The following is a 25,152-nucleotide window of genomic DNA, read 5'->3' as shown; positions in this document are numbered from 1 at the left end:
CTGCTGGATCAAGGTTTGACTTATGACCCTTAGCAAATCACTGAGTCTCAATGAGCCAAATTTTTGCTATACCTAATTTGATGATATTAGCTTACAGAATGACTGGGAAAATTACAGTTTCAAGTAATTAGAATAATTGCAACTCTACTTCCCATCAAAAGTTTATATAGTCAATCCTTTAATAATTTTATTCTTAAAATGTGCATACAGAAAGAAAATGGAGGGATGGAAAATGGATGATTTTTAATATATATATATATACACACACCATATGTTGGGCAGACATGAAAAAGAAAATCATAAAATCAAATAGCTTAAATTACAATTTCATCATTAAATTACAAAATCATCATTGGATGTTGGTATACTGTAATCCCTAAAAACATTTTACAAATATAAAACAAGAAAGAATACATGCTAAGGATGCTAAAGGGAGCTTCTTTAGTTATAAAATTATGACCACTCATTGTGCTGAAGTCTTCGATTACAGAAATATATGTGATCTTCCTTTTGGATATAAAATGCCATATTACCTTTATATTTTGTGCAGTAAGCAAGAAGTCATTTTGGACCCCCTTTTAATTCTTTATTCTTTTTTGTCTTTAGGAATTGTACAGATGTTCTGTGCTGCATAATCTTCATGCTGTTCATTATTGGCTACATTCTTTTAGGACTTATAGGTGAGTAAATACAGGTGTAGAAGATATTTAATATTTGCTAACAAAATAACTAAGTCAATATCACATTTTTAACATTAATTGTTTATTTCCCAAAAGCTTCTTATTATTGATTGTTGTCTTTTCTGGAGTGAATGTGACTCACTAGGACTCATTGAGTAGCAGATGCAATGAAAAATAAACACAAAGTAATTTATTCTAAGGTGAGTCCAAATTACTTAAATAAATACAATTATAAAGAAAGAAGAAAAAAGCTTATGTTTTTTTATAAATAACTTTTGAAATTCTATTAAGCAGCTAATTATGTTTATGTTACTATTTACTAATAAGGACTAGGGCCTTGGTCAGTTTAGGTAATATACACACTTTTCATAAGAAGATTAAAAAGAAGGAATGATTATTAAGAATTTTACCATATAATTCACTGACATACAAGAAGTCCTGTTGTTTTTGCCTACCAGAAAAAGATATCCTGTTGTTTATTGTTAGGTTAAAGATTTTTCTAAAAGTAAAAATAAGGAGGAAAAATGTAGATATTCTTTATTTGGATTTTTTAAAAAACTACCAAAGGAACTGGTGTAAATATTTTCTGTAAAAAGGTTTTGCAATTGATGTGAATTTATCACATTTTTCTCCAGAGATTTAAGTCCTATTCCTCAGATGATGACCTAGGAAACTTTAATGTATTATTATTATTAGGGTGGGAGCTATAAAAGTCAGATAATAGCTTCTAGTACCAATAACTAATGCCTGGATTTAATGTGGAACGTATTAGCAGAAAGAAGGCTGTGCCTACCTAGGGAACAATGGAAAATACTTTTCCTTGTTTTCCAGTTGTATCTTCCAAAAAGAAAAATTCTTTGAGAACAGAAATTGAAAGTAATTTTCAAAAGATTATCTCAGTAATACCATGCAAAAACTACTCAGAATTGAAGAATTTTAAAAAGCAAGGCCGAAAGATATGAGGGAAAGAAAAATAAAGGAACATAAATTCACAAAATTAATGTACTCTAAGAGCTTTAGAAAATTCCTTTGGTATTTCTTTGAAGTATTTTAACTGCTGAACATCAATGTAGTTGTAGCACAATATGCAGACTATAAACTAAATATGATAATAAAACGAATTATTTTTATTAACAGCTAACGGAATTTTAGCTTCTCTAACTTTGGGACACATCTTTCTTGTCTATGTAATTTTTTTTGTTTGCTTTTACTTTTGTCATATAGTTGAAATTTGTTGCATAAGAGAAAGAAAATTTGAAGTCAGGCGGATCTAGGGTTTTCTCATATTGTTTGGTAGACTTGGGCTAGTTTCTTAACTTCAGTTTTCTCATCTGTAAAATATGGAAACACTACCTACTTTGCAAGGCTACCATGAGAAGTAAATAAAATAATATCCAGCCACAGCAATAATGCTACATAATAGCACTAGGCAGTAGTTCGTTTGCTACCATTGTGTAATCTAGTCATTTATTATATTGCTTTTAAATATAATTTATTATATTGTTTCTATGGCAACCCATAATTTTGGTTATTATAGTTTGAATGCATACAACTTCACAAAAATCTCATAGTATACCCGGAATCTTTTCAGTAGGAGGCCGTATGGCATAATCGAATAAGTCTCTGCTCCATATCTCAGAGCCAATCTTTTATAATCCACAGAGAAATTCCTCTGTTCTTTTATGGAGCTGAGAAAGCCACTGCTACTCCCTCTCCTATTCACACAGTAGGGGGAAGGGTTGGGAGTACACACCATCATTCCCTCTGAAGCAAGATAAGAAATTTGCCTTTTTTCTTTAAGACCTCCAGATTCAGTTTGTAAATGCCTTAATTCACATAAAGAAATTTGAGGATAAATATTCCTCAGTGCAAAACTGTTTTCAATATTGGATTAATTTAGTGATTTCCCCCCAATTAACCTTGAGGCCACTAATTAAAATGAGTGGCTTACCAAATTAATATATATACTTTCTCCACCCCGGAACTATAAATAGCCTTACTAGCCTGTTTATAAGATAAATTTAACTCTTTAGTCATGTCCAATGTTAGACTAAAAGATGAATGAAGGGAAACCATTGGCAGAGGTTACTAGGAGTATGAAGAATTTTTTTTAAATGAAGGAACATGTACCTTTACCTGAAGAAAGATGATAGATGGTAAGTCACTTTCACTGATGTGTTATAAGTAGTTTGGCATCTTTAGCTATTTTGTTAGATAAAGACCTTCTTAGGCTTATCTTTCGTCCATGTTTTACCATGAAAGAACTATGTTTTTCACAAATTTTGCTGTGGAAAAACTGTTCTTTGCCCTTTATATGGAATATGGCCAGCTAGGATGCAACAAAGGCACTTGACATTTGACTGATGAAAAGCAGAACCTCTATTCAAGTGGGTGAAATGGAGTCTGGGTAGAAGGTAATCAAATCTCCTTGAAAGATCAAACTAACATTTATGATAATAACCCTCTTTTGTCCTACTTCACTGATGGCTGCTATTCAATTATTTCTGCTATCCAGAAAAAAGAATAGGAATATTTATTATGCAAAATGTTAGCCTTGTGCTAACATTATATATACAATAGTGGTACAATTTTAATATTCAATAATTTTTTTTCTTTTCAAATGGTTTTCCAGTTGACTGAGTTATTTCCTTGTTGTATTTACATAGGAAGCACTTGGAATTAGGGTCCAAGGTTTGTTTTTGGTTTTGGTTCTTAATTTTCCTTAGGAATAATCATCCCCATTAGTCAAGACGATAAGAAGTTAACAAGAAAATAAATGAAAGCAAACAAGCTGAGAACTCTGTCATCATGCTGTGAAAAACCCAAGCCACATGAAACTATGGATAGGGGTCTTGGTCAACAGGCTTGGCTGAGCTCCCAGAGATAGATAATGTTTACTACCAGCCCCCGGGGGTTTTCAGATGACTGAAGCTCCAGTCAAAGTCTGACTGCATGAGAGGCCCCCAAGAGGCCCAGCTTAGCCATCCCCAAATTTCTGGCTCCCCAAATCCTGAACAAAATAAAATTGTTGTATTAAGCCAGTGTATTGTGTGTGTGTGTGTGTGTGTGTGTGTGTGTGTGTGTCGGGGGCGGGGTTGCAACCATAGATAAGCAGAACTAAATTTAGTACCTGGCTTAACAAAAACCTAAACATGGGCACTGGTTTTGAAACCAGGTGCTGTTCAGAAGCCCAATGGATTTTGAGGGAACTGTCATGAAAATTTAAAGGAAAGTGAGAAACATAAAATTATGACCACACTGTTGCCAGTGGCAAGTGGGAAACGTACCTAACGAATTGAGTTATCTAGCTAAAAAGATCATCCTTAGGAGAGGAGCCAACTCTCATTTACAGATGGACCTGACTTAGATGATGAGATCCAGACCTTGAGCCCGAGCCTGATGCTTTAATCGGATGAGACTGCTGAGGATCTTGGGAGAGTTTAAGCATATTCGATTCAAAAGGAATGTAAAAAAAATTGTAGTCAGAGGCTAGACTGTGGTAGTTTTAATACATGGTTGCAAATTCTTTGCTATTTCGTCCATCAAGAGGTGGGGTCTGCATCCCTTTCCCTTGAATCTGGTGGGCCTTAGGATTGCTTTTTCCAAGAGAGAAGTGAACCAAGCCAAAGCAGACCAGTAAAAGACCTTGACTTGTAGGTAATATGGGAAGAATTAAAGAAAGACCATCATGGGGCAATGCAAAATAGTAGGATGAGGAGGTACCAACTACAGAGAGGAGGAGACTTATATAATTCCATCTTACATCCTTCCTGAACTGTGGTAGAGAGTAAACGAAACACTTAAATTAGTAATCAAATGTGGTCAAACTTGACCCCATCATTTCTGGTATTAAAGTCCATGTTTATTGTCTTAGAGTAATAATATAGTCACATGTCTCTTTTCCATTCACTGCTTAGGGAAATCTGGCATATCATTCTCTTCCCTGACCTGAAATGCCCCAAAATGCCAAGGAGGAGGCAGTCTTATTTCCAGTTTCTAGGCAAAGAGGGAGATTTTATAGTCTGCTGGAGCTCTGGCATTTTAGTCGGTGCTGTTTGGCATTATTTATTAGTTGATTGCTTATCTGGATCTTTCCACTCCTGCAACTGTCTCCTACACTAGCATGCAGGACTATAACCTTTTCAGTCTTCATGCAAAGCCCAGCCATTGCTCCCTGAAGTGTGACTAGTGTCAGTATGCAGTCCCTACTCTTGGGCCCTACTGTTAAGCCTAGGTACCAGCCTAGTCTCTGCCTTCATTACCAGTTCCCTTTGGGATATTTATATTCCTTTTGGCCTACAGACCTAGTTCAGGGTCAATTTGTTCTATCCTAAATTGAAATCTCAGGGAGAAAAGTTTGAGTTCTTATCCTTTTCTTATCTTAAAGCAAATTGGTTTTCCCCATTCTTAGGGTTATGAAAAAGGGATAAACCATATTTTCATAACCAAGAGGTCAGTCGGTTCCTCCTTTCGAGGAACAAGGAATTCTAAGATGACTTTTTGATTCTTTCTATACAAAGAAGCAGTGAACAGTTTCTCTTACTAATAAATAAGGGAATCATGTGCTATCCTTTTAGTCTGTTTAGGATCTAAATGAGCCTACCTATCAGATCACAGCTTGAAAACATTGTTTCAGCAAAGCAAAATCATTTCTTCCAATGGAAAAGTAAGAAATTTAAAGAACTCTGGCTCCATTATTTTTAAGATTATTCCAATAAACTTCATGAAAAAAATTATTATATTTGTAGAGAACCAGTACTCAATGTCCTTTTACATTCTTTATAAATATATAATTGTTTACAAATTAAACCACATATTTCCACTTTCTTTTAGTTTGGAAATCTTCATTTTAAAAAGAAAGCACTTAGTTTTGACTGTTATTTGAACAGATTTGTTTTAGTGTTGAGTGAGATTTTTACTATTGTTCGAATTTTGCTGAATACATGCATTCCGGATGACTTCAAGTGGAATATTGCTAGCGTGAGAGAGACTGATTTGTGCTCAAGGACACGACCCTAAACTCACCATTGGGTAAAAGAGGCCACCTGTGAAATAATAAATAACATTTTTTTTTTAATCCAGGCGACTGGATACAGGGCTGCTTCCAAAAATGCTTCTACAACAGCAGTGTCATCAACACAGATTTTCAAATTCAGTATCATGTGTCCTATTATCTGCTTCATTGCATTTGTAAATTGCTTGTGTTAAAAAGCCATAAGCACAATTTGGCAGGCCTGTTCCTCACATATTAAAACAGTTAAAATGTACCTTTAAGGGATACAAAATAATGATTTGAAAGCCAGCATTCCCAACTAGCAAGTGTTTAGGGAATGCCTTAGCTATCCCAAACAGATTTGTAGTTAATTTATAAGTGTCAGTGCAAGCAGTTGGTCTAATCACATTTTCTCCTTGACAGAGGGCTTTTTAATGGCTGCCATTTCTGACTCAACCCTAAAGCACAACAGGAACACGTTTTGCAAATGTTTGAAAATGAGAGATAATGCTAGATAATAATATTTGCTCCTGGTACTTCAGTAACATGCATTTCTTTGATATGAGTGAAAGGAAAATTTGCCTGAATAAAGTTTTCACCCATCTCTTACTGATCTTTGCTTGTCTGCTATGAATTACCCAAATAGGAGTGTCTTACAAATAATTTCTCTTCTCTTTCTCTCTTACACACACATACATACAGACACACACACACACACACACACCAGCTTTACTTAAAGTGGTCTTTTTAAACTTATTTGTAAAACAGTGAGAAAATTAAGAGAAAAAGATGATCAATCTAGATTGGTATTCATTGCTGTGTAACTTGTTCATTTGGTTTTATTCACCAATATAACCCAGGCACTTTAATTCTAGAGCCTGTGCTGTTACCCACCATGCTATACTTACTGACTTTTATTTAATAGAGAAGATGAATGAGGATTCTTTAAGTAATGAAGGCTACTGAGAGAGGGCAGACCAGAACCCCGTGATACTCTGCTAATGCTTTCTCTCCCTCCTTACACTGCCCCCTCCTCCAATTTTATACAGAGTTGGGCTTAAAACAGGGAGTGTCAGAAAATGCCACTAAAGGAATAAGTGAAAAGCAGGTATTCTTTTGCAAGCAAAGATTATAAGCAGTCTGATAGCTTCAGTCTTGCCCCGTGAGACCGAGTATGTGTTCACTTTGCTGTAGTGCCATTGCTTACATTCAGTAATTATTTGCAAAATTAGCCTCTATTATGTAGCCACTAAAGAGAGGAGCATATCCTTTATGATGATCCATGCCTACTAATACAGGTTTGGTGTTTTCTTCAGTTAGTGCTTGTACTAGAGATAAATTATGTCAGACAGTATCTCCTTTGGGCTTTTTTTTTTTTTTTTTTGGCTAGGAAGATCTCAAAGGAGTTCATGGATCTTTTTTTAAAAAAGGTGTATTTATTAGTAGATATTACTAATGAATATTACATGTAGCATTTTCAGATACAACAAATTATATCCATTTTTAGGAATGATGAGAGTTCTTCCTTCATATAAAGCAAGGGGGTGTTGCCAATTCTGGAGCCACAATTAAGCAACTAAACACTAAGATGAGTAACACTGAATGTATGGTGACCTTGAGGTTTTCAAGGGAATTGTGAATAGGAATTGAAGAATCTACCTGAACAGAGCCTCTACTCTGGATTGCATGGTTGGCACTGATAACAGTATTATTCTGAAACAATCTTCCTGTAGTTCATTATAGAAAATAACCTGAGACACTGCATCTGTATCTGGAAACATGCTCCAGCCTGTATGTGCACCACGCTGGTTTCCTTTCCATCTCCAATACCCATCACCTCCACCTCTCACAAAGCCTTTGTCCATGTGTCCGTCTGATAGAAGCCTCTTTGTGCCTCTATTCATGTTTCAGGTCTTAGCTCCTATATTACTGCTTAAGGGACATCATCCAGGACCTCCCTCATTTGGTCATTTGCCTCTATGAATCTCTCTCTTTGTACCATGAATTGCGCCTTTGTAGTGCTTGTCAGAATTATAATTTCACATTTGTTTGTGCGATTAATTCATTAAGATCTATTTCCCCCAGTAAACTGTAGGCTCTGGGAGAGCAAAGACCTTTATATACCCAGGGCCTGGCATAATGCTGGCACATAATAGGCACTTGGAAATATGTGTAGAATGAATGAAGAAAAGAATGAATAAGTTTCTGCCCTCATTATTTCCAACTACTCTTTACCAAAAAAAAAATCTATCTCCTAATATCAATAAATACCTTGAAGAGGTTTTTAATGGTAGTAGACTAATATCTATTTAGAATAACTAGAAAAAGTATATTAAAGTAATCAGTATAGAGTCAGTACTGCTAATAAAGAAAACAACAAAGATGTGAAAAATCTAATTTAGTTTCTTAGTTATTTGGTTGTTTTTCCATTTCCTCTCAATTCTGTGTTTATTTATTTTTATTTTTTTTACAGATCTGTTTTAAAAATATGCTTTGTCCTGTATTTTGCCTCCTACTCTGGCCCCTTCTATTTCACATACTCAACATTTAGAATGTGCGTCTTTCTGCTTTTTTTAAAAAATTATTTATTTCTTTATTATGGTGACATTGATTAACAAAATTCAATAAGTTTCAAGTGTACGATTCAACAGTAACCTTTTTTTTTTTTTTTTTACTGTCCCGTGTAGCAGTAAATTCTGACAAAAGAGAATATGAAAACCTTATATGTCTGGTTATTTTTGTTTGTTTGTTTTTAATAAAGTCCTAAACTTCATGCTGAATATATCTAAAGCTCCACCCTTGATAGGCTAGTCACTTATTCAGAATATAAGCTGACCATTTTTCATTATCCCAGCCCTTCCCATCTCTCTTTACCCCCTCTTTACTGTGCTTTGTCCCCTGAGAAGCTGGTATATCATGTATAAGGATTACATCAACAGGCTCACTTGTCTTGTGGCTTCCAATTTGATTTGGTCAGTGAGAGGTATCAACGATAGATCAGAAGATAGGAGAATGAGTTTGTGGAATTTATTCCTCTGACTCTCTTGCTGGTGGGTCACCTCAGGTTGGTTATATCTCTCTACCTAAGGCTCCTAGTCCTGTCAGTCAACTCTTTCCATTTTGCTTCTTTCTCTGGATATTGGTAACCCTTTCCTCCCCTACCCCTTCAGGCCTAGATGTGAAAATGGTTCTCTATTGTTGCTTGCCTCTGGGTTCTGCTCCAACTCTTCTTTGATTCCAAAACTCTACCCATAGCTTTCTAAAGATTTCCTTCTTAAACTTTCTTTAATTATACTTTGTGATTACAACATATATTTCCTACAATGACCCTGATGTATTCTAGAAAATGGCACTGCAACTTTGAAAAGTGTTGCTTCCTAAGCATTGCTTTAACTGAATCCTCCATATGGTATTCCAAGGCTGGCTACTTCTGGGTGATTGGGTTCATTTTGGGCCATCCACTGCTGACAATTTGTCACATAAGCATTGATAGGAGCCAGGTCAGTGTTTGTGAGTAAAAGTCCATCATATCAAAACCAATTCATAATCTTCATCCCTATTGTTATGATTACTTTTTTACAAAATCATTGAGATACCTCTGCAGAAGGGTTTTACTAAGCAGCTACATGAGACATAAATATGTTCATATTCTGGGTCCATTTTGAGGTCATTCCTCTAGTTATTTTTCAAACTTCCTTGCCAATGATTGTCTAATAATTTTCTTTTCCAGTCTATGATAATGTGGCCAAACAATTGGCCTCTGTCTATGAATAAATAAATGAATGGGAGCGGTGGGCAGGGGGGAGTAGATAACTGGAAAAATTTCCCCTAATCATCACCAACAGATCCTCCCTAGCCACCTGTAAGTCTGGTTTAATTTTTTTCCTTCCCAGTCAACTGATCATAGGGACTTTTCTATGAGCCATAGGTTATGTGTTAAAGCAGTGCCTCAGGAGTCAACACGCTATTATTGTGAACAATTTTTTAATGAAACTTTCTTGTCCCTCTATGACCTTCTCAAGCATTGAATGAATATACTACTTCGACTCAATAATGGTGTGCTGCTGGGCGCAGCCAACTTTAGGCTTGATGGATCAGAAAACATCTAGTTCATTATGGGCTTCTAATGTTGTCGTGTGATCATTCAGGGTTCAGGAGCTACTTCTCAAAAGAACAGTTATTTGCTGAAAGAACATGAATTTTCTCTAAAACCCTAAGGATCTCCAACTGTGATTCTCTAATAGGCATTTATCACAAGCCACATACAGCATTCTGCTCTCTGACAGATATTTTAAGCACCATTGAGTCCATTCTGCCATATAGACCTAGTGGCAGATCTTCTTGTACAGTAGCCTGGATTGTCTGAAAAACATTTTATTTCTCTGAACTCTACTCAAATCTGGCAGGCGATAAGTGTTGTGCTTCTTTCTTAATAGCAGAGAATGCAAGGTGCCACAACTGATCATTTACTTTGGAAGAGATATTGCTACTGGACTCCTCAGGTCTTCATTGCAAGTCCCTTGTATTTTCATGGGACTTATTCTCCATCCTTTAGGATACATATGTCTTTCTAAGGCGTCAATATTACATGCTATCCAAATTCTCATCTTATCTGCACAATGCCATCAATGTAAAGAATCTATGTGATATCCTGTAGAGTAAGGATATTATCAAAACTCTACAGACTAAATTGTGGCAAAGAACTAGAAAACCATATAACCTCTAGGAAAAATAGTGAGGAAGCAGTACTCTCCCTGCCGGGTGAAAGCAAATGGCCCTGTGTTTTCTATTTATTTGGAATGGGAAAGCTTTTGTTAGATAAACTACTACATCCACAGTGTCTGCAGAGGCTGCTTTTATTTGTTTTAGTAGAGAGACTACAACTTGAACAGCAACTAAAATAAGGTCATGACTTGATTAAGCTTAAGAGAATCCATTATCATTCTTCAGAAACCATCTTCCCTCTGCAATGGCCAATCAGGATGATACATAGTTCCTTTAGGGAGAGTGTGTTCATTATGAAACAGTTATTATACTAAATATGAATGTGTTCATCTCTATACACTCAGAGTCTTCATGTGTCTATCACAAGTAAGGCCTAATGAATGAATGACGAAATGAAAAGGAATATGACGATTGCCAGCTCGGTATGAATGAACGGGAGTTTGACCGCATTCTAGAGTGGTACTTTAAGATAAAGCTTTTGTGTTAACTTTTTTAAAAGAATTAAAGTAAAAAGATATCAGACACTATATAATTGGTTAGGCCCTAAGGAATATTTTAAATCAAGTTGAGAGCTCCATGTATTAAATTATACAGTGAAGAAACAAAAATTACTAAAATTTTACAATTGAAGCTATGAATTTAAAACATAATGAAACAAATCAAACAGAAAAGAGGATTTAATTGTCACGAATAATTTGGTTGAAGAAGAGACATGATGTAACTGCTTTCCTCAAGTATGTGAAAGACTTTTAAAAAGCTATATAGTAATTAGTTATTTATTGCTCCATAACAAATTATCCCTTATTTGGAAATGTAAAACAACAAACATTTCTTATATCAGTGTCTGTACTCAGGAATTGGAGAACAGCTTAGCTGGGTGGCTCTGGCTCCGTGTTCTTCATGTGGTTGCAGTCAAGATGTAAGCCAAGGACAGTCAGCTGAAGGCTTGACTACGGTGAGGATCAGCATTCAAGACAGCTCACTCACATGGGTATTGGCAAGAAGCTTCACTCTCACTGGCTGCTGACAATCATGTGGGCTTTTCTGTGGAACTGTCTGAGTGCCTAAAGTCATATGGCTTCCTCTAGAGCTAGTGATCTAAAAGAGAGAGCAAAGAGGAAGCTGCAGTGCCTTATATGACCTATCCTTGGAGGTCATACAGTATCATTTCTGCTACATTCTATTCATTAGAAGCAAGTCATTAAGTTTAGTCCACACTTAAAGGATGAGGAATTAAGAATTAAGCCCCACCTTTTGAAGGAAAAATGTCGAATAATTTATAGATATATTTGAAAGTCACCTGGATGGTGATTAGCTGAATAAAAGTAAATAGGATTAAATTATAAGAAAGAACTCTATATTAGCATATCCCTCCCAAAAAATCTGAGAGAAAAACAGACAATGTGGAACTTATGTTTTTGAGAGTTTTAAGAGTGTGAGTAAACATCTAAACCAGTGACTATCAGCTAAAACCGTACCTCTGGCTAGAGGGTGTTTTAGAAAATTTAAATTGACTTTTAGATTGTTACAATGTTTGGGGGGTATTACTGTCAATTAGTGGATGGGACCCAAGGAAGGTAAATGTCTTGCAATATCTACAACAGTTCTGCACAACCAAGAATTCCTCCACTTCTAGCCTGGCTCTCCCATGTTCCACTCATGTGGGTAACAACGTGTTTTTAAATATTTGAATCTAAAACTTCTGTTTTAAAATTACAAATGTTGTTTTTGTGTAGTTTTAATAAATACTAAGGGAATTTGAAGAAAGATTATACTACATTTTATTTGGAATTTACTAAGATTTGTTCATTTTAGAAAATTATATCATTGACAATACTTGTATTATTAGTCTCCTACAAAATACACCTGTATCCTCCTATAATAGGTGCAAGTGCCTGACTTCTAGGTTAGTCACATATGAGCATTTGCATATTGATATGCATACTGTTTAATTATAAATTGTTTTGCTCTTATTTTTCATATACATTGCAGTTATGGTATTTTGTTAATTTTTTAAAAAAATTATATGTTTGGGTAAGTTATGCTATCTGTATTATTTATTAAAGATTATAAAAGGAGCATTATAAATATTTGTTATAAAAAGGATGTGTTGGGTATGATGAGATTGGAGAAAGATTCACATAGAAACCCATGATGTGATGACACTATTAATCACCTTATATGAGAGCCCTAGACATTTGTGGGGAAATAGTCAAGAACAGATCTGTCCAGGAGAAAGTGTGTGTGTCCCAGGTGTAATGCTAAATTTTCTTATAGCCTATTAAAGGGAATGTTTTTAAAAGGTGAAATTAGAGGCTGGGACACCTTGGCCTCTGGGAAGGGTTTGTGCCAAGTTCCTCATAAACCCCTTCCCTCCTCTTCTCAAAAAAAAAAAAAAAAGATGAAAAAATTTTAATAATATATTTCATTTAATTATAACTAAATATTATCATTTCAAATATAATCAATATAAAAGTATTGAGATAGTTACACTCATTTTTTTGTGTGTGTGTTCATATTGTCTTTAAAATCTTATGTGCATTTGCAATTATAGCAGGTCTCAGTTCAGATAAGCCACAAGTAAGTGCTCAGTAGACACATGTGGCTAGTGGCTTCCATATTGGAAACACAGCTCTAGAAGTTCCATAAATAGAGAAATTCCAAGGATGGGATTTAAATGTGGGAAGTCTCTTAGTTTATTAATGTACAGAATGACTGCTGTTGTACATCTTTTTTTTTTTTTTCCTGCCATATTCCTCCAGCAGAGGTGGGCAGGATGTAGACTTTGTAAAGAAGATAAAGAAATCTAAATACCCTTGACTGAGGTGACTTGATTAACTGGACCTTGCAGCTTTCAGCTCAAAGACTTGATGTTCCAGCTCAAACACAGACCATCTGCAGTACAACTTCTATGCCAGAGGCCGCATGGAGAGGTGTAGCAGCAGCTTAGTAAACACAACCTCCTCCCACAATTCAAAACTACAATATCAAGGAGATTTTCTCCCTTGACCCTTCTATCTTTGTCTTCCTCTCCTTTGTCCCCAGGCATCATATCCCTCCCAGACACTCTTCCTCTCCCACTAAGTACAAATTTCTACTTTTCAAATGACAAAAACTCCAAAAGTACCTGGTCTTCTCCTTTTCTACCATGTGTGTCCAACATACTGCTGATCATCATGTAGCTGATATCCTTGCTGTTCCCCGCTAACAAGCTCATTCCTAATTTATCCTCCAGTGGGCGGCATTATAGCTACTAGTCTAGTGGTTAAAGTATAGGCCTTAGAGAGCAACACACCTAACGTCAAGCCCTATTTATGCCACTTAAAAGCTTTATGATCTTGAGAGGTAAATAAAACTCTAAGCTGCAGTTATCTATAAAATTTAAGTCTATGACTGTGCCACCCTGAACAAGCCTGATCCTGTCTGGTCTCGGAATCTAAGCAGGATAGGGCCTGGTTAGTACTTGGATGGGAGACCTAGGAAGACCAGGTGCTGTAGTTGTAAAAAATAAAAAATAAGGGATTGTAAGCTGACAAGGTCCTTGCAATCTGTGCGGTCAACAAAGGATTGCCTCGCCTGAAAAAAAATATTTAGGTGAAAATAGTATCTATCTTACAAGGTTATTGTGAGACACTATTATAGAGTATCGTGAGACTCAAATGAGAAAAGAGATGTGATACATTTAGCATAGTAGTTGACACCCCGTAAAAAATTAATAAATTGAAGCTCATTGTTATACTTTTTCCTCAGTCTGTAATTCATCCCTACTTCTGTCCACCTATCCAAATCCTAGACATTTTTCAGTCTTTTTATGTGTTTCCTGAGAACTCTGACATAAACTATGCTGGGACCGACTTCTTGTACAGGATACTTACCTGTCAAGTTAAATTCTTTAATTAATTTATTGATGATGAAAAAGGAACAAAAAACTATAGCAGATGCTGCTGATACCCCATCCCACTTCCCTCAGTCCTTCTGAGTTGGTGTGCAGCAATGGCAGACAGTTCTACTATGCCCAGTGACAAGCCTTTTCTGCGTGGTTCCTCAGAAGGTCCCCAGCAGGATGAGTCACCCCTGCCCACAATAGTGTTCCACTTTTTAACATGCCCATTATTGGCTTTGTTCCCTTCCGTGTTTCACTTTCCTTACCCACATGTAAGCTTCCTGGAATCATTTCTCAAATTAACTACCTGCATCAAAATCATTATCTCAGTGTTTGGTTTTGATGAAACCCAGATAAGACAAGAAATAGCATTACCCACATTAGTCCACATTGTCTGCCAAGCACCATATTAGGCATTCTACTTTTATTATCTTATTTTCATAGTCTCAACATTCTTATGAAGCTGAGAATTCTTATAGCCATTTTAGAGTAACAAATTAGAAAGCCAAGACTCAAAACAATTAAGTAACTTATTCAGGGTCATAAATATGTAGCGAACCTAGCAGTTCGAATGCTTCTTTAAGTGCCTGTTTCTGAATTAATAATTGTGTGGAAAAGAAAGAAAACATTTCAGGATAAAGTTAAAAGAAACATGTTACAGAAAACAGTCAGATAAAATTAAATCTCTTTCTTAAGTTTAGCCAAAATGTAATAAACTAAGATATTAAAACATAATTTAATAAAATAGTGTCTGGAGACATTGCACATTGAACACTTAGATGCCATTTAAATCCCTTATTTACAGTCCTCTCTATTTATTCTGGGAAATAAAAATGGAAAGATAAGGTAGTGAAAAGCTGCCCAAATGAGTCAGATTTTATAAGAAGGTATTCGAAGATGAAACAGATTTGGCTTCTATGACATTGGAGAAACAATTAGACAAAGGCGACTTTTCCGAGTACTTACATTCTAAAAGAAAAGGCTTGGATGGATGAGAAAAGTTACTGAGAAAAATTCCTCTGCCATATTAAAATTCTCATTCAGAATTGATTTTTTTTATCTTCCCAAGTCACAGTGGCTGTATACATAAGGGTTATCGAATTATAACATGAACTGTCAAATCCAATAAATGTGGATAAGGAGATAGCTGGGCAAATGTTAAAGGAAGCAAAGGACAAAGATATGTTTTCCATATGCAGAGGCAAGTATTAGACGACCAATGCATTTCCTAGATTTTCAGGATCTTCATTAATTAAATTGGAGAAGTTAGAAATTTTCAATTAGAATTAGGGAGTATTACCCAATTTAGTTAATGTATGTTACTTTCTGTGATTCTATAGTCTACCTGTCAAATCAACTTTGTAATTCTTGGAAAATAAGGGTGATGAGCTTATATGAGGTGGAGTCTTCAGTTTTCATGAAGTTTGAGAACATGATATTTATCGTAAAGTTTGAGATTATCAGACAGGATGTACAGTAAATCTTTATTATGTATTGCCTGTGAAGTTGCTACTGTTTGCCTTTTTAAATGTCACATGAGATTAGAAAAAAACTAGTCAATTTGAATTGAGCACTCTAGTTTCATTCCTTGAATTTTTAAAGGGTTTTCATTTATGTATAACCCAAAAGAATTACATCATATTATTTATTGTAAATTTATTAGCTCTGCTATGAAGTCATTTAGTTTTGAGCCTTAGGGAAAATGACTTCTAGCCAACTGAGCTTTTGTAGTGTGCCCTCTAATTCACATTTTAATAAATATCATTTTCTAAGTGCATTACCTCATGTTTTGGCTTGAACCCAGATGAATCCTGAGAGAATAAGAGAAATGTGCTTTCTGACCAATTCATCCATATTTTATTCTACTTTTCATTAAGAAATTACTCTTTGCAGAAAATCAATAATCTTCTCTGATGAAGGGAGAGGTTAGCATGTTGCAGTGGTGCATTCTAATTTCTAAAATCAAACTACTTTTAACCAGTTGTTGCTAATAGAGTTTTTGTCCTTTCTCGTCCCTGCAGCCTGGGTACATGGCGACCCCAGGAAAGTGGCTTTTCCTACAGATAGCCAAGGCCACTTCTGTGGCCAGAAGGGCACCCCCACTGAGTGAGTATAACCACCTTTGCTTTGTCTGATATTACTGTTTAAGCTAGAACCTAGAAATCACTTTTATTTTATTTCATTTTATTTTATTTTTTAAATTTATTTGTTACTTTTTTATGGAGACATTGGTTAATGAAATCCAATAAGTTTCAGCTATACATGTTAACATTAAGGTATATATATATTTGCACTGTGTGTTCACCTCCCATAGTTAAATTTCTTTCTGTCACCACATATTTGACCCCTTTTACCCCATCTACCACCTCCTTCCCCTCTCCCCTACCCTCTAGTAACCACTAGTCTATTGTCCATGTCCAAGAGTCTCTGTTTGTTTGTCCTGTTCATTTGTTGCTTTTAGATTTATATCCCACATATAAGTGATATCATGTGATTTTCAACTTTTTCTGTCTGGCTTATTTCACTTAGCATGATTATCTCGAGGTCCATCCATGTTGTCGCAAATGGCAGTATTTCATCTCTTATGGCTGAGTAATATTCCATTGTATATATGTACCACAGCTTCTTTATCCAATCATCTATTGTAGGGCACTTTGGTTGCTTCCATGTTAGAAATCACTTTACGTTAATCCTACTAGACTCCTTGACAAGACTGAAATTCCTAATGGAGGTCTTCCTTCCCCCTTTCCCTAGAAACAGTTTATAAGCAGCCCCTTCTACCACTAAGAACAACAGCAAACAAGGCTCAAAACACTTGCAAGTGTCCCGTGTTGCCCGCTCATAACTTTGGAACTTATTATTCTAGATATACAGATTAAAAAACTAAATTCGGAAGAGGGTTAACAAATTCACAGACTAGAATTATCATAGAGAACCAATGCTTTTCACTGAAATAGAAAAAAAAAAACTTAAGAGACGTATGGAATCACAAAAATCCCTAAATAGCCAATGCAATCTTAGAAAAAATTTTTTTAAAGGAACAGTGGATTTTTAATATTTTTTATTTTTATTTTTAATTATAGTTGGCAAACAATATTATATTTGTTTCAGGTGTCCAACACAGTGATTAGACATCTATATAACTCATGAAGTGGTCACCCCAATAAATCTAGTCCCCTCTGACACTGTACATAGTTATTATAATATTATTGATTATACTCTTTATACTATACTTTATATCTCTATGATTATTTTGTAACTACCAGTTTGTACTTAATCCTTCCTGCCTTTTTCACTGACCTCTCCCCGCCAAACTCCTTCCTATCCAGTAACCCTCAAAATGTTCTCTGTATCTATGAATTTGTTTCTGGGGTTTTTTGTTTGTTTGTTTTGTTCCTTAGATTCCATCTGTACATGAAATCACATGGCATTTGTCTTTCTCTACTTGACTTACTCCACTCAGCACAATATTCTCTAGGTCCATCGTGAAATATCTTTTCCTATCTCTTTACTTTCCATCTGTGTGTGTCTTTTAATCTGAAGTGAGTCTCTTGTAGGCAGCCTATGTAAAGGTTTTGTTTTCTTATCCATTCAGCCACCCTATCTTTTGATTGGAGCATTTAATTCTTTTTCATTTGAAGGACTTATTGATAGATGTGTAGTTGTTGCCATTCTTTATTTATATTTTTTTAATATATATTTTTCTTCTTAAAGAAGAAGTCTTTAAGACTTCTTAAAGTCCTTTAAACATTTCCTGTAATGCTGGCTTGGTGGTGATGAACTCCTTTAGCTTTTTCTTGTCTGACAAGCTCTTTATCTCTCCTTCAATTCTACATGATAACTTTGCTGGGTAGAGTAATCTTGGTTGTAGGTCTTTGCTTTTCCTCACTTTGAATATTTTGTGTCAAGCCCTTCTGGCCTGCAAAGCTTCTGTTGAGAAATCAGCTGACACTCTTATGGGAGCTCCCTTGCAGGAAATTAATTACTCTTCTCTTGCTGCTTTTAAAATTCTCTCTTTGTCTTTAACCTTTGGCACTTTAATTATGATGTGTCTTGTCGTGGGCCTCTTTGGGTTCATCTTGTTTGGGAATCTCTGAGCTTCCTGGATTTGTATGTATATTTCCTTCACCAGATTAGGGAAGTTTTCAGTCATTATTTATTCAAATAGGTTTTCAATTTCTTGCTTTCTCTCTTCTCCTTCTGGTATCTTTATGATGCAAATGTTGTAATACTTGATGTAGTCCCAGAAGCTCCTTAAACTCTTCATTTTGGGGGGATTCTTTTTCCTTGTGGCTGTTCAGATTGGGTGTCCTTTGCTACCCCACCCTCAAAATCACTGATTCGATCCTCCTCTTCCTCCACTCTATTGACTCCCTCTAATGAACTCTTCAGTTTAGATACTGTAGTCTTCATTTCTGACTGATTACCTTTTATGTTTTCCATCTCTATTTTTATGTTTTCTATCTCTTCATTAAAGTTCTGAGTTCATCTACTCTTCTCCTAAGTTCATTGAGCGTCCTGATAACCGGTGTTTGAAGTCTGCATCTGGTAGATTGCTTGTCTCCATTTTGTTGAATTCTTTTTCTGGAGCTCTGTTCTGTTCTTTTATGTTGGACATGTTTATTTGTCTCCCCAATTTGGCTGTCTCCCTGTGTCTGTTTCTATGTATTAGGTAGGACTCCTAAATCTCCCATCTTAGTAGAATGGTTTTACGTAGTAGGTCCTGTGGGACCCATCAGCACAGTCCTGGGACAGGTCCAGCTGCAGGCCAAGTTCAGCCGCAGCCTGTCCACCTCCAAGGCCACCTGGTAAGAGTCACCAAGCAATCCACAGATGGCTGCCACCTGTGCTGGGCTTGTAGGTGCCTCGAGAGGCCAAGCCAGGAACCAAAGCCAGCTGCCACTAATGCAGGGCTTAGGGCTGCTCAGTGCGAGGTACAGGGTATGTCGAGGCCAGATGCTTCTTCTGTGGGTTTTGTGAGCCTTTGAGAGATTTAAGGAAAGTCCACAGCCAGAGTCAAGACAGGCCATTTGTATGGAATAAACCACTGGAAGAAGCTTGGGTGGGCACAAGTAGGAGGGAATCCCCTGGGCAGAGCGACCTGTGTTATCCAGGTTGATGGCAACTCAGACATGGAGATGCCTGCGTCCGTAGGCTGGGAGCGGGGAGGGCTCAACAAAGGAACAGTGGATACTGCCAGCACTTCTGTCTGAGAGAAAGCCACCCCTCCAGCCCTCACCCTGAAGCAGGACAACTCAATGTCTTCATTGAGGAGCTGCCCCAGTGCTGGAACTCAGAGTGAGTGAGTCCGTCAGCATTAAGTTCAGGCTCAGACCCTTTAAGAGAAATATCTGCGAATTCCACAGCCCTCCGTCTCACTCAGCTGCAACCCCCATTAGATTTCACAGCCAGAGGTTGTGGGGACTTCTCTTCCTGGCACTGGAACCTTGGGCTGGGGAGCCAAGTGTGGGGCTGGGGAGCCAAGTGTGAGGCCTGGACCACTTACTGTTTGGGTTGGGGAGGGGCTCTCCACGGCCAAGATAGCCCTCCTGATTTTTGATGGCTGCACGGTTATGGGACTAGGCCACTTCACATCTCCGCCCCAATTTTTAAATCAAATTGTTTTGACTTGATTTTGCTATTGAGTCATATGAGTATCCTCAGCCTCTACAACACTGGCATTGTAGTAGGTGCTCATTAAATTCATTGTTGAATGAAAATAAAGGAGTAGCACAGATAAGAAAGAGAGTGATTTGCTGCCAAGGTGGAGGTCAGTGTAAAGATCTTACCGGATTCTCATTAACACTGTGAGTGGGTATCATTATTCCACTCATTTAGAAAATTACAAAATTGAATTTCAGAAAGGTTAAAGTACTTGTTCAGGTACAACTGACTACTAAATGGTAAAAGTAGAATGTTCTAACCTCCAAGCCTGCACTCTTTAGGCTGCACATTGATAGAGTTGCTGTCAAATTGTTTTTTCATGATTAATGTAGTCCTGAAAATCTTGAACATATATTGGTAAAAAGTATCATTAAATTAAAAAATAAAATAAAATAAATGTGTGCATGTCTGTGTGTGTGTGTGTGTGTATTTCCATTCCAAATGAAATGCATTTTATCAGGATGTGTAAGCAATTTAGATACCCCAAACAATTTAGTTCAGAAAATACTTGTGAGACTATAACAATTAAAGTACTTAAACTTGTTAGTGTCGTGATATACTTAAAGCAACCCTTTGATTCTCAACTCTCAAAGACATTCCTTATAACTGAGCTTAAATTCCATGTTTAGAAATGGTGTAACGGTATTTGGAATGTAGAGTTTGGCCATTTTTTGCTTTGTTTATTCATGCCTAACCAAAAGGACGCTATGAGAAACACTGGGGTTTTTTTAAAATGCCAAAACAAATTAAACAGAGCTTTCAATGGAAATGGAGTGCTTTGTTGATATGTAACTTTTTCTGCCTTTCATGAAAACTTGGGTGTTCCAATTCTTCAGGATTTTCGCTAAAAAGCAAGAACTCGATTTTGATGCCACCTTCTGGCTACCACAAAAACTTCAGCTTATAAAAGCTGTGTTAAAACATCTTTGAACACTGTCCCATGCAGCACGATTACCAAACAGACTGAAATACCCATCTCCCCAGTATGAGCTCTTCAGATAGGGAAACAGAAAACATTAAGAGGACAAAGCTCTTCCTTTTAGGTTTCTATCAATTTGGCATCGAAGTGAAGCAACACTTCCACTCTTACTACAGAAAGAAGAACCAAGTTCCTTGTGTGAATTTGCTCTACTGCTGTGTTAGTAGGTCAGTTTTCTAGTGAGGCCTCTGTCCTGTGTGGGGTGATGGGGCTGTGCTGGCTGTCAGATTTCACTGCAGAACTGGTGGGAAGCTGGCTGTCAGACATGGGCTTTCAAAATGAATGAATGTGAAGTGCCAAATCCCACAAAAGCCCTTGCTATACCCGGAAGGTTCATTCACCCAAAGAGGCCTCTGTTTTTGCCAGTTTTTCCTGGATGCTACAATTCTAAGTGTATGAGTATGAGAGAAGCACAGAGATACTGATTTGCACTATAGATCTGTATATAAACTTTCAATTAATCTACTCATTTTTGGCCACATTTGTTACTCTCAACTCTGATTCCAACATGTCTTGTGATTTCTAACAGGCAAATTGTGTCCGACCTTTTTCCTAGCCTCTCTGGTTCATTCCTCACTCAACACACTCTCATATGCTTTCCATCTTCCAGAAATTGTTGAACTCTCTTGTGTAATTTTGAGCAGATCCCATCCTCCACATGCTTAGCTGGATGGTGAGGTTTATTCCTTTTTGTACTTTCATTCTTTTATTTCCATGAGTCTCAGGAAAGAAGATGAGCTTAAGTGAATAGTATATCATCTTAAACTGTCAGTTTGCAGTTGCTTCTATTTGTTGTTTCTTGGTGGAAATATAATTCCAGTTAAATAATGAGGTACTTCTTCAGTCGCTCTCACAAAATTGCTCAACTGCAACCATCACCATCTACTTTATACCTAGGGAATCTGAGGTCCACTGATGTTTAAGGATATCAGTCAAATTATAATAAAATAACTATAGAAAAACTAAGGATTTTAAGGATTCTAAAATTTTGAAAAACCTAGTCTGGACTTTGTCTCGTTCAGTCCACAACATTTGATAACTACCTAGAACGGGCTAAGTACTAGGCTAAGTGTTGGCAAGGTAGGGATATAAAGATGAATAAATATAAATCTTACCCTTGAGGATAGCATAATCTGGTGAATAATGAGTTTATGTAGTATTTCTTAGTCTATAAATCAATTTTACCTTTGGGGACCCTTGACACTTACTGATTCACCGTTCACATTTTTAGCTACTCCTACGAGACTCCAGTGACCCATGACATGCATTAATTTATTCATTTACTTAGGTACAAATTTGAATGGCATGCACCATGAGACTGTGTGGATGATAATAGCTGTTTGGGTGATAAAAGAGCCAAGCTGACTCTTGTGAAATCATGAAGTAGCCTTGTGCATATTATGTGTGAATTTATTAAAGACCTTAAGCTACCTGAATTTGATGGGGCTACAAACATGAAATTCTCCCCCCCCGCCACCACCCGCTCCATCCATCATTGACTTTATCAATGTCCTTTCATATATCTCTTCTCACTTTGGCATCTCAGGTAGATTTCATAGCTTTCCAGATACTTTCTGTTGTTAAAAGGTCAATGTAGTCCAGTCTAAAATTTCAATCTCATTTCTTCTAATCCCCCACCTCAGGTTTGAATTCTGCAAGGGAATGTAGAGTAGGAGAGAGGACCTGGTCTACTATTTCCCCCTTCTCTCTCTTCTGGTTCTAGCTCTTTCTTTGTGTTGTGAGGGATGGAAGGTGGAGTGTCTGTCACTTTCTTAGTCACTTCCCTAGTCCCATATGGTCATTGCTACCGCAGCTAAAACATAACTAACTAGCCATCAACACCCTCTTTGGGGTAAGCACAAAAACCTGGTTCTCTCATGGTCTATAAGCGAAAATTCTCTGGGCAAGTCCTCACTGAATAATTCTTTGATTTGAGAAATCAGCTTTGGTTTGTCCTGATCCCAGCCCCTTCAGCTTCATCTCCAGTGATTCACCTCCAGTCTCTTATTGTCAGATGAGGTACCACATGGGAAATGCAAGCCCGTTTACTTGACTCTACACTCTTCCCTAATAAGCTACTTCAGTGCTGCCCTCTTCCTATCCCATTGGCTTTTTTCAACTCTCTGGGGACTCTCTGGGGTCTCTCTGGGCCTCATTTCTCCTTGCTAATATGGGCACAGAGGCTGACTAGAAAGTCTGCCACATAAGAGGTGTCCAAATGGAAAATGAGATACTGGTCTGCCCTTCCTACAGGTACCCTCAGTCTCTATGAGTTTCTCTCAGAGCTCTGTGTAATCTGGAATTGAAAGATACAATCACCCTTTCAATGAGGAGGAGATGGAAAATCTTCTAAATTTTGATTATTATATCCTGCAAACTCCAATGTCTCCAAACCACCTCTCTCCCCCCACTTTTTCCTTCTGAAGTAGGGTCAGCAAGGGGGTAGAAGTAATGCAAGCAAGGGTCTAGCCCACATTTTTTCTGGAGCAATTTTTATTATCCTTAGATTTGGATTTTCCTTGGTGATTCTGAGTCAGTATGAAAAGTATTATTCAAAAGCCTATTATAAGTTTTATGTTATGTATGTAGTCACATTAATTAATTAAGGACTTGACAAGGTACTAGGAACATTCTTCTCAAATATTTAGGGCTTCTCTCAAGTGTGGTTTATAGACCACAGGTATCTGAATCTACTTGGGAGCATGGGGAGTGGAAATGTGAATGCCTGAGTCTCATATCTAGAGACTTGGGCTCTCAAGGGTTGAAAAGGAGTCAGGAATCATGATTTTCAATAAATGCTCCAAGTTTTACTGATACATACTAAAGTTGGACAAATACTTGTCTTGAGTCCACTAAACATTATTTTATGTCTTCACAACACCACTCTGAAGTAGGTAGAGCTGGTATTATTCCATTCCACTGATGAAGAAATTGAGATTCAAAAGAGAACCATGGTTTGCCAAATGGCAGAATAAATGCTAGTGATGATGAATATCAACCTGTTTCATTACAATGCCACTGACCATAATTTTCAACAGAGAGAAAATGTCATTCAATTTATTGATCTTTTATAGATTACCAAAGTAACGCATGCTTATTTTATTTTATTTTTTATTTTTATTTTTATTTTTTTCCATTTTATTTTTTTAAGTTTATTGGGGTAACATTGGTTAATACAATTATATAATTTTGGGGTGTACATTATAATTTGACATCTATATATTCTATTGTGTGATTACCACCCAGAGTCCAATTTCCTTCAGCTACTGTATATTTGATCCCCTTTACCCACTACACCCACCCCCAACTCCCCTATATTTGAACGCATGTTTATTTTAGAAGATTTAGAAGATAAAATTACCAAAAAAAAAGCTAAACAAATATAATTCAACTATTTAGATATAATAATTTATTTCTGCATATAATGTTATACCCATTTTTATGAAATTAAAATTGAAACATATCTTAATACCCTTTAGTAACATGTTTCCTAAAATTAATATGTTGGGACTTTCTCCATCCATTAAACATTTTCTCCAATATTACTTTAATGGCAATGTCGTCTTCCATTTTATAGATATAGAAGTTTTTATTTAACCAATCCCGTGTTGATAATTTAATTATTTCAACTATTTACTATTGTCAAAAGGTGCTTTAAGTGTTAAGCATCTTAAAGGGGAGTTGGGGACTGTATGGCAACTATATAGAGAAAATGAAGCCAATTTTTAAAGGTCATATTATATTAAAAGTGTACAGGTTCTGAAATGATATGGAACATTTCCACAGTCACTAAAAAGATTATTTTATATTGTTTTCTTAACAGGAATAAGAGCATTTTGTTTTATTTTAACCTGTTCAGCTGTACCAGTCCCTCTGTGATGGTAAACCTACAGTGCCCTACTACACAGGTAAAGCAAAAAAAAAAAAAAAAAAGCCTTGTTGATGTTGTTAGTAATTTTGAACATTGTTGGATGAAAGTCAGAAATTCCATATGAGTTCTGTGAGTGTACAGTTACTGACGAATTAATGATAGGTGGGAAGACATGAGTATGAGCTCCTGTTTGTTAATGTACAACCAAAAACAAAGCAGGGATTAATCATTTTAGGATCACTAAAGAACCTCAGTGACTATCTTGTCCAACCACCTATTTTCGTAAATGAACAAACTATAGCCTAAAGAAGTGGAGATATTTTTTTCTCCAGATAAATATTACACAGAGCAAAGCTA

At 36.4% G+C, this 25,152-nt stretch overlaps 1 protein-coding gene and 1 pseudogene across 1 annotated transcript in view; both read left to right on the top strand.

The window, feature by feature from the left end:
• Positions 1-25,152, top strand: part of SLC44A5 (solute carrier family 44 member 5) — a 123,079-nt gene that overhangs the window by 43,426 nt on the left and 54,501 nt on the right. The window contains exons 3-5 of the mRNA XM_015595072.1: positions 607-680; positions 16,303-16,387; positions 24,748-24,832. Of these exons, the coding sequence (XP_015450558.1) occupies positions 607-680; positions 16,303-16,387; positions 24,748-24,832 (244 nt within the window). The remainder of the gene's footprint in view (positions 1-606; positions 681-16,302; positions 16,388-24,747; positions 24,833-25,152) is intronic.
• Positions 13,784-13,899, top strand: LOC112486037 (annotated as a pseudogene).

The sequence above is a fragment of the Pteropus alecto genome, unplaced genomic scaffold (assembly GCF_000325575.1).
Source record: "Pteropus alecto unplaced genomic scaffold, ASM32557v1 scaffold25, whole genome shotgun sequence".
Lineage (NCBI taxonomy): Eukaryota > Metazoa > Chordata > Mammalia > Chiroptera > Pteropodidae > Pteropus > Pteropus alecto.
Note: the sequence above shows the minus strand (reverse complement) of the source record. Positions and strands in the feature narration are given on the sequence as shown.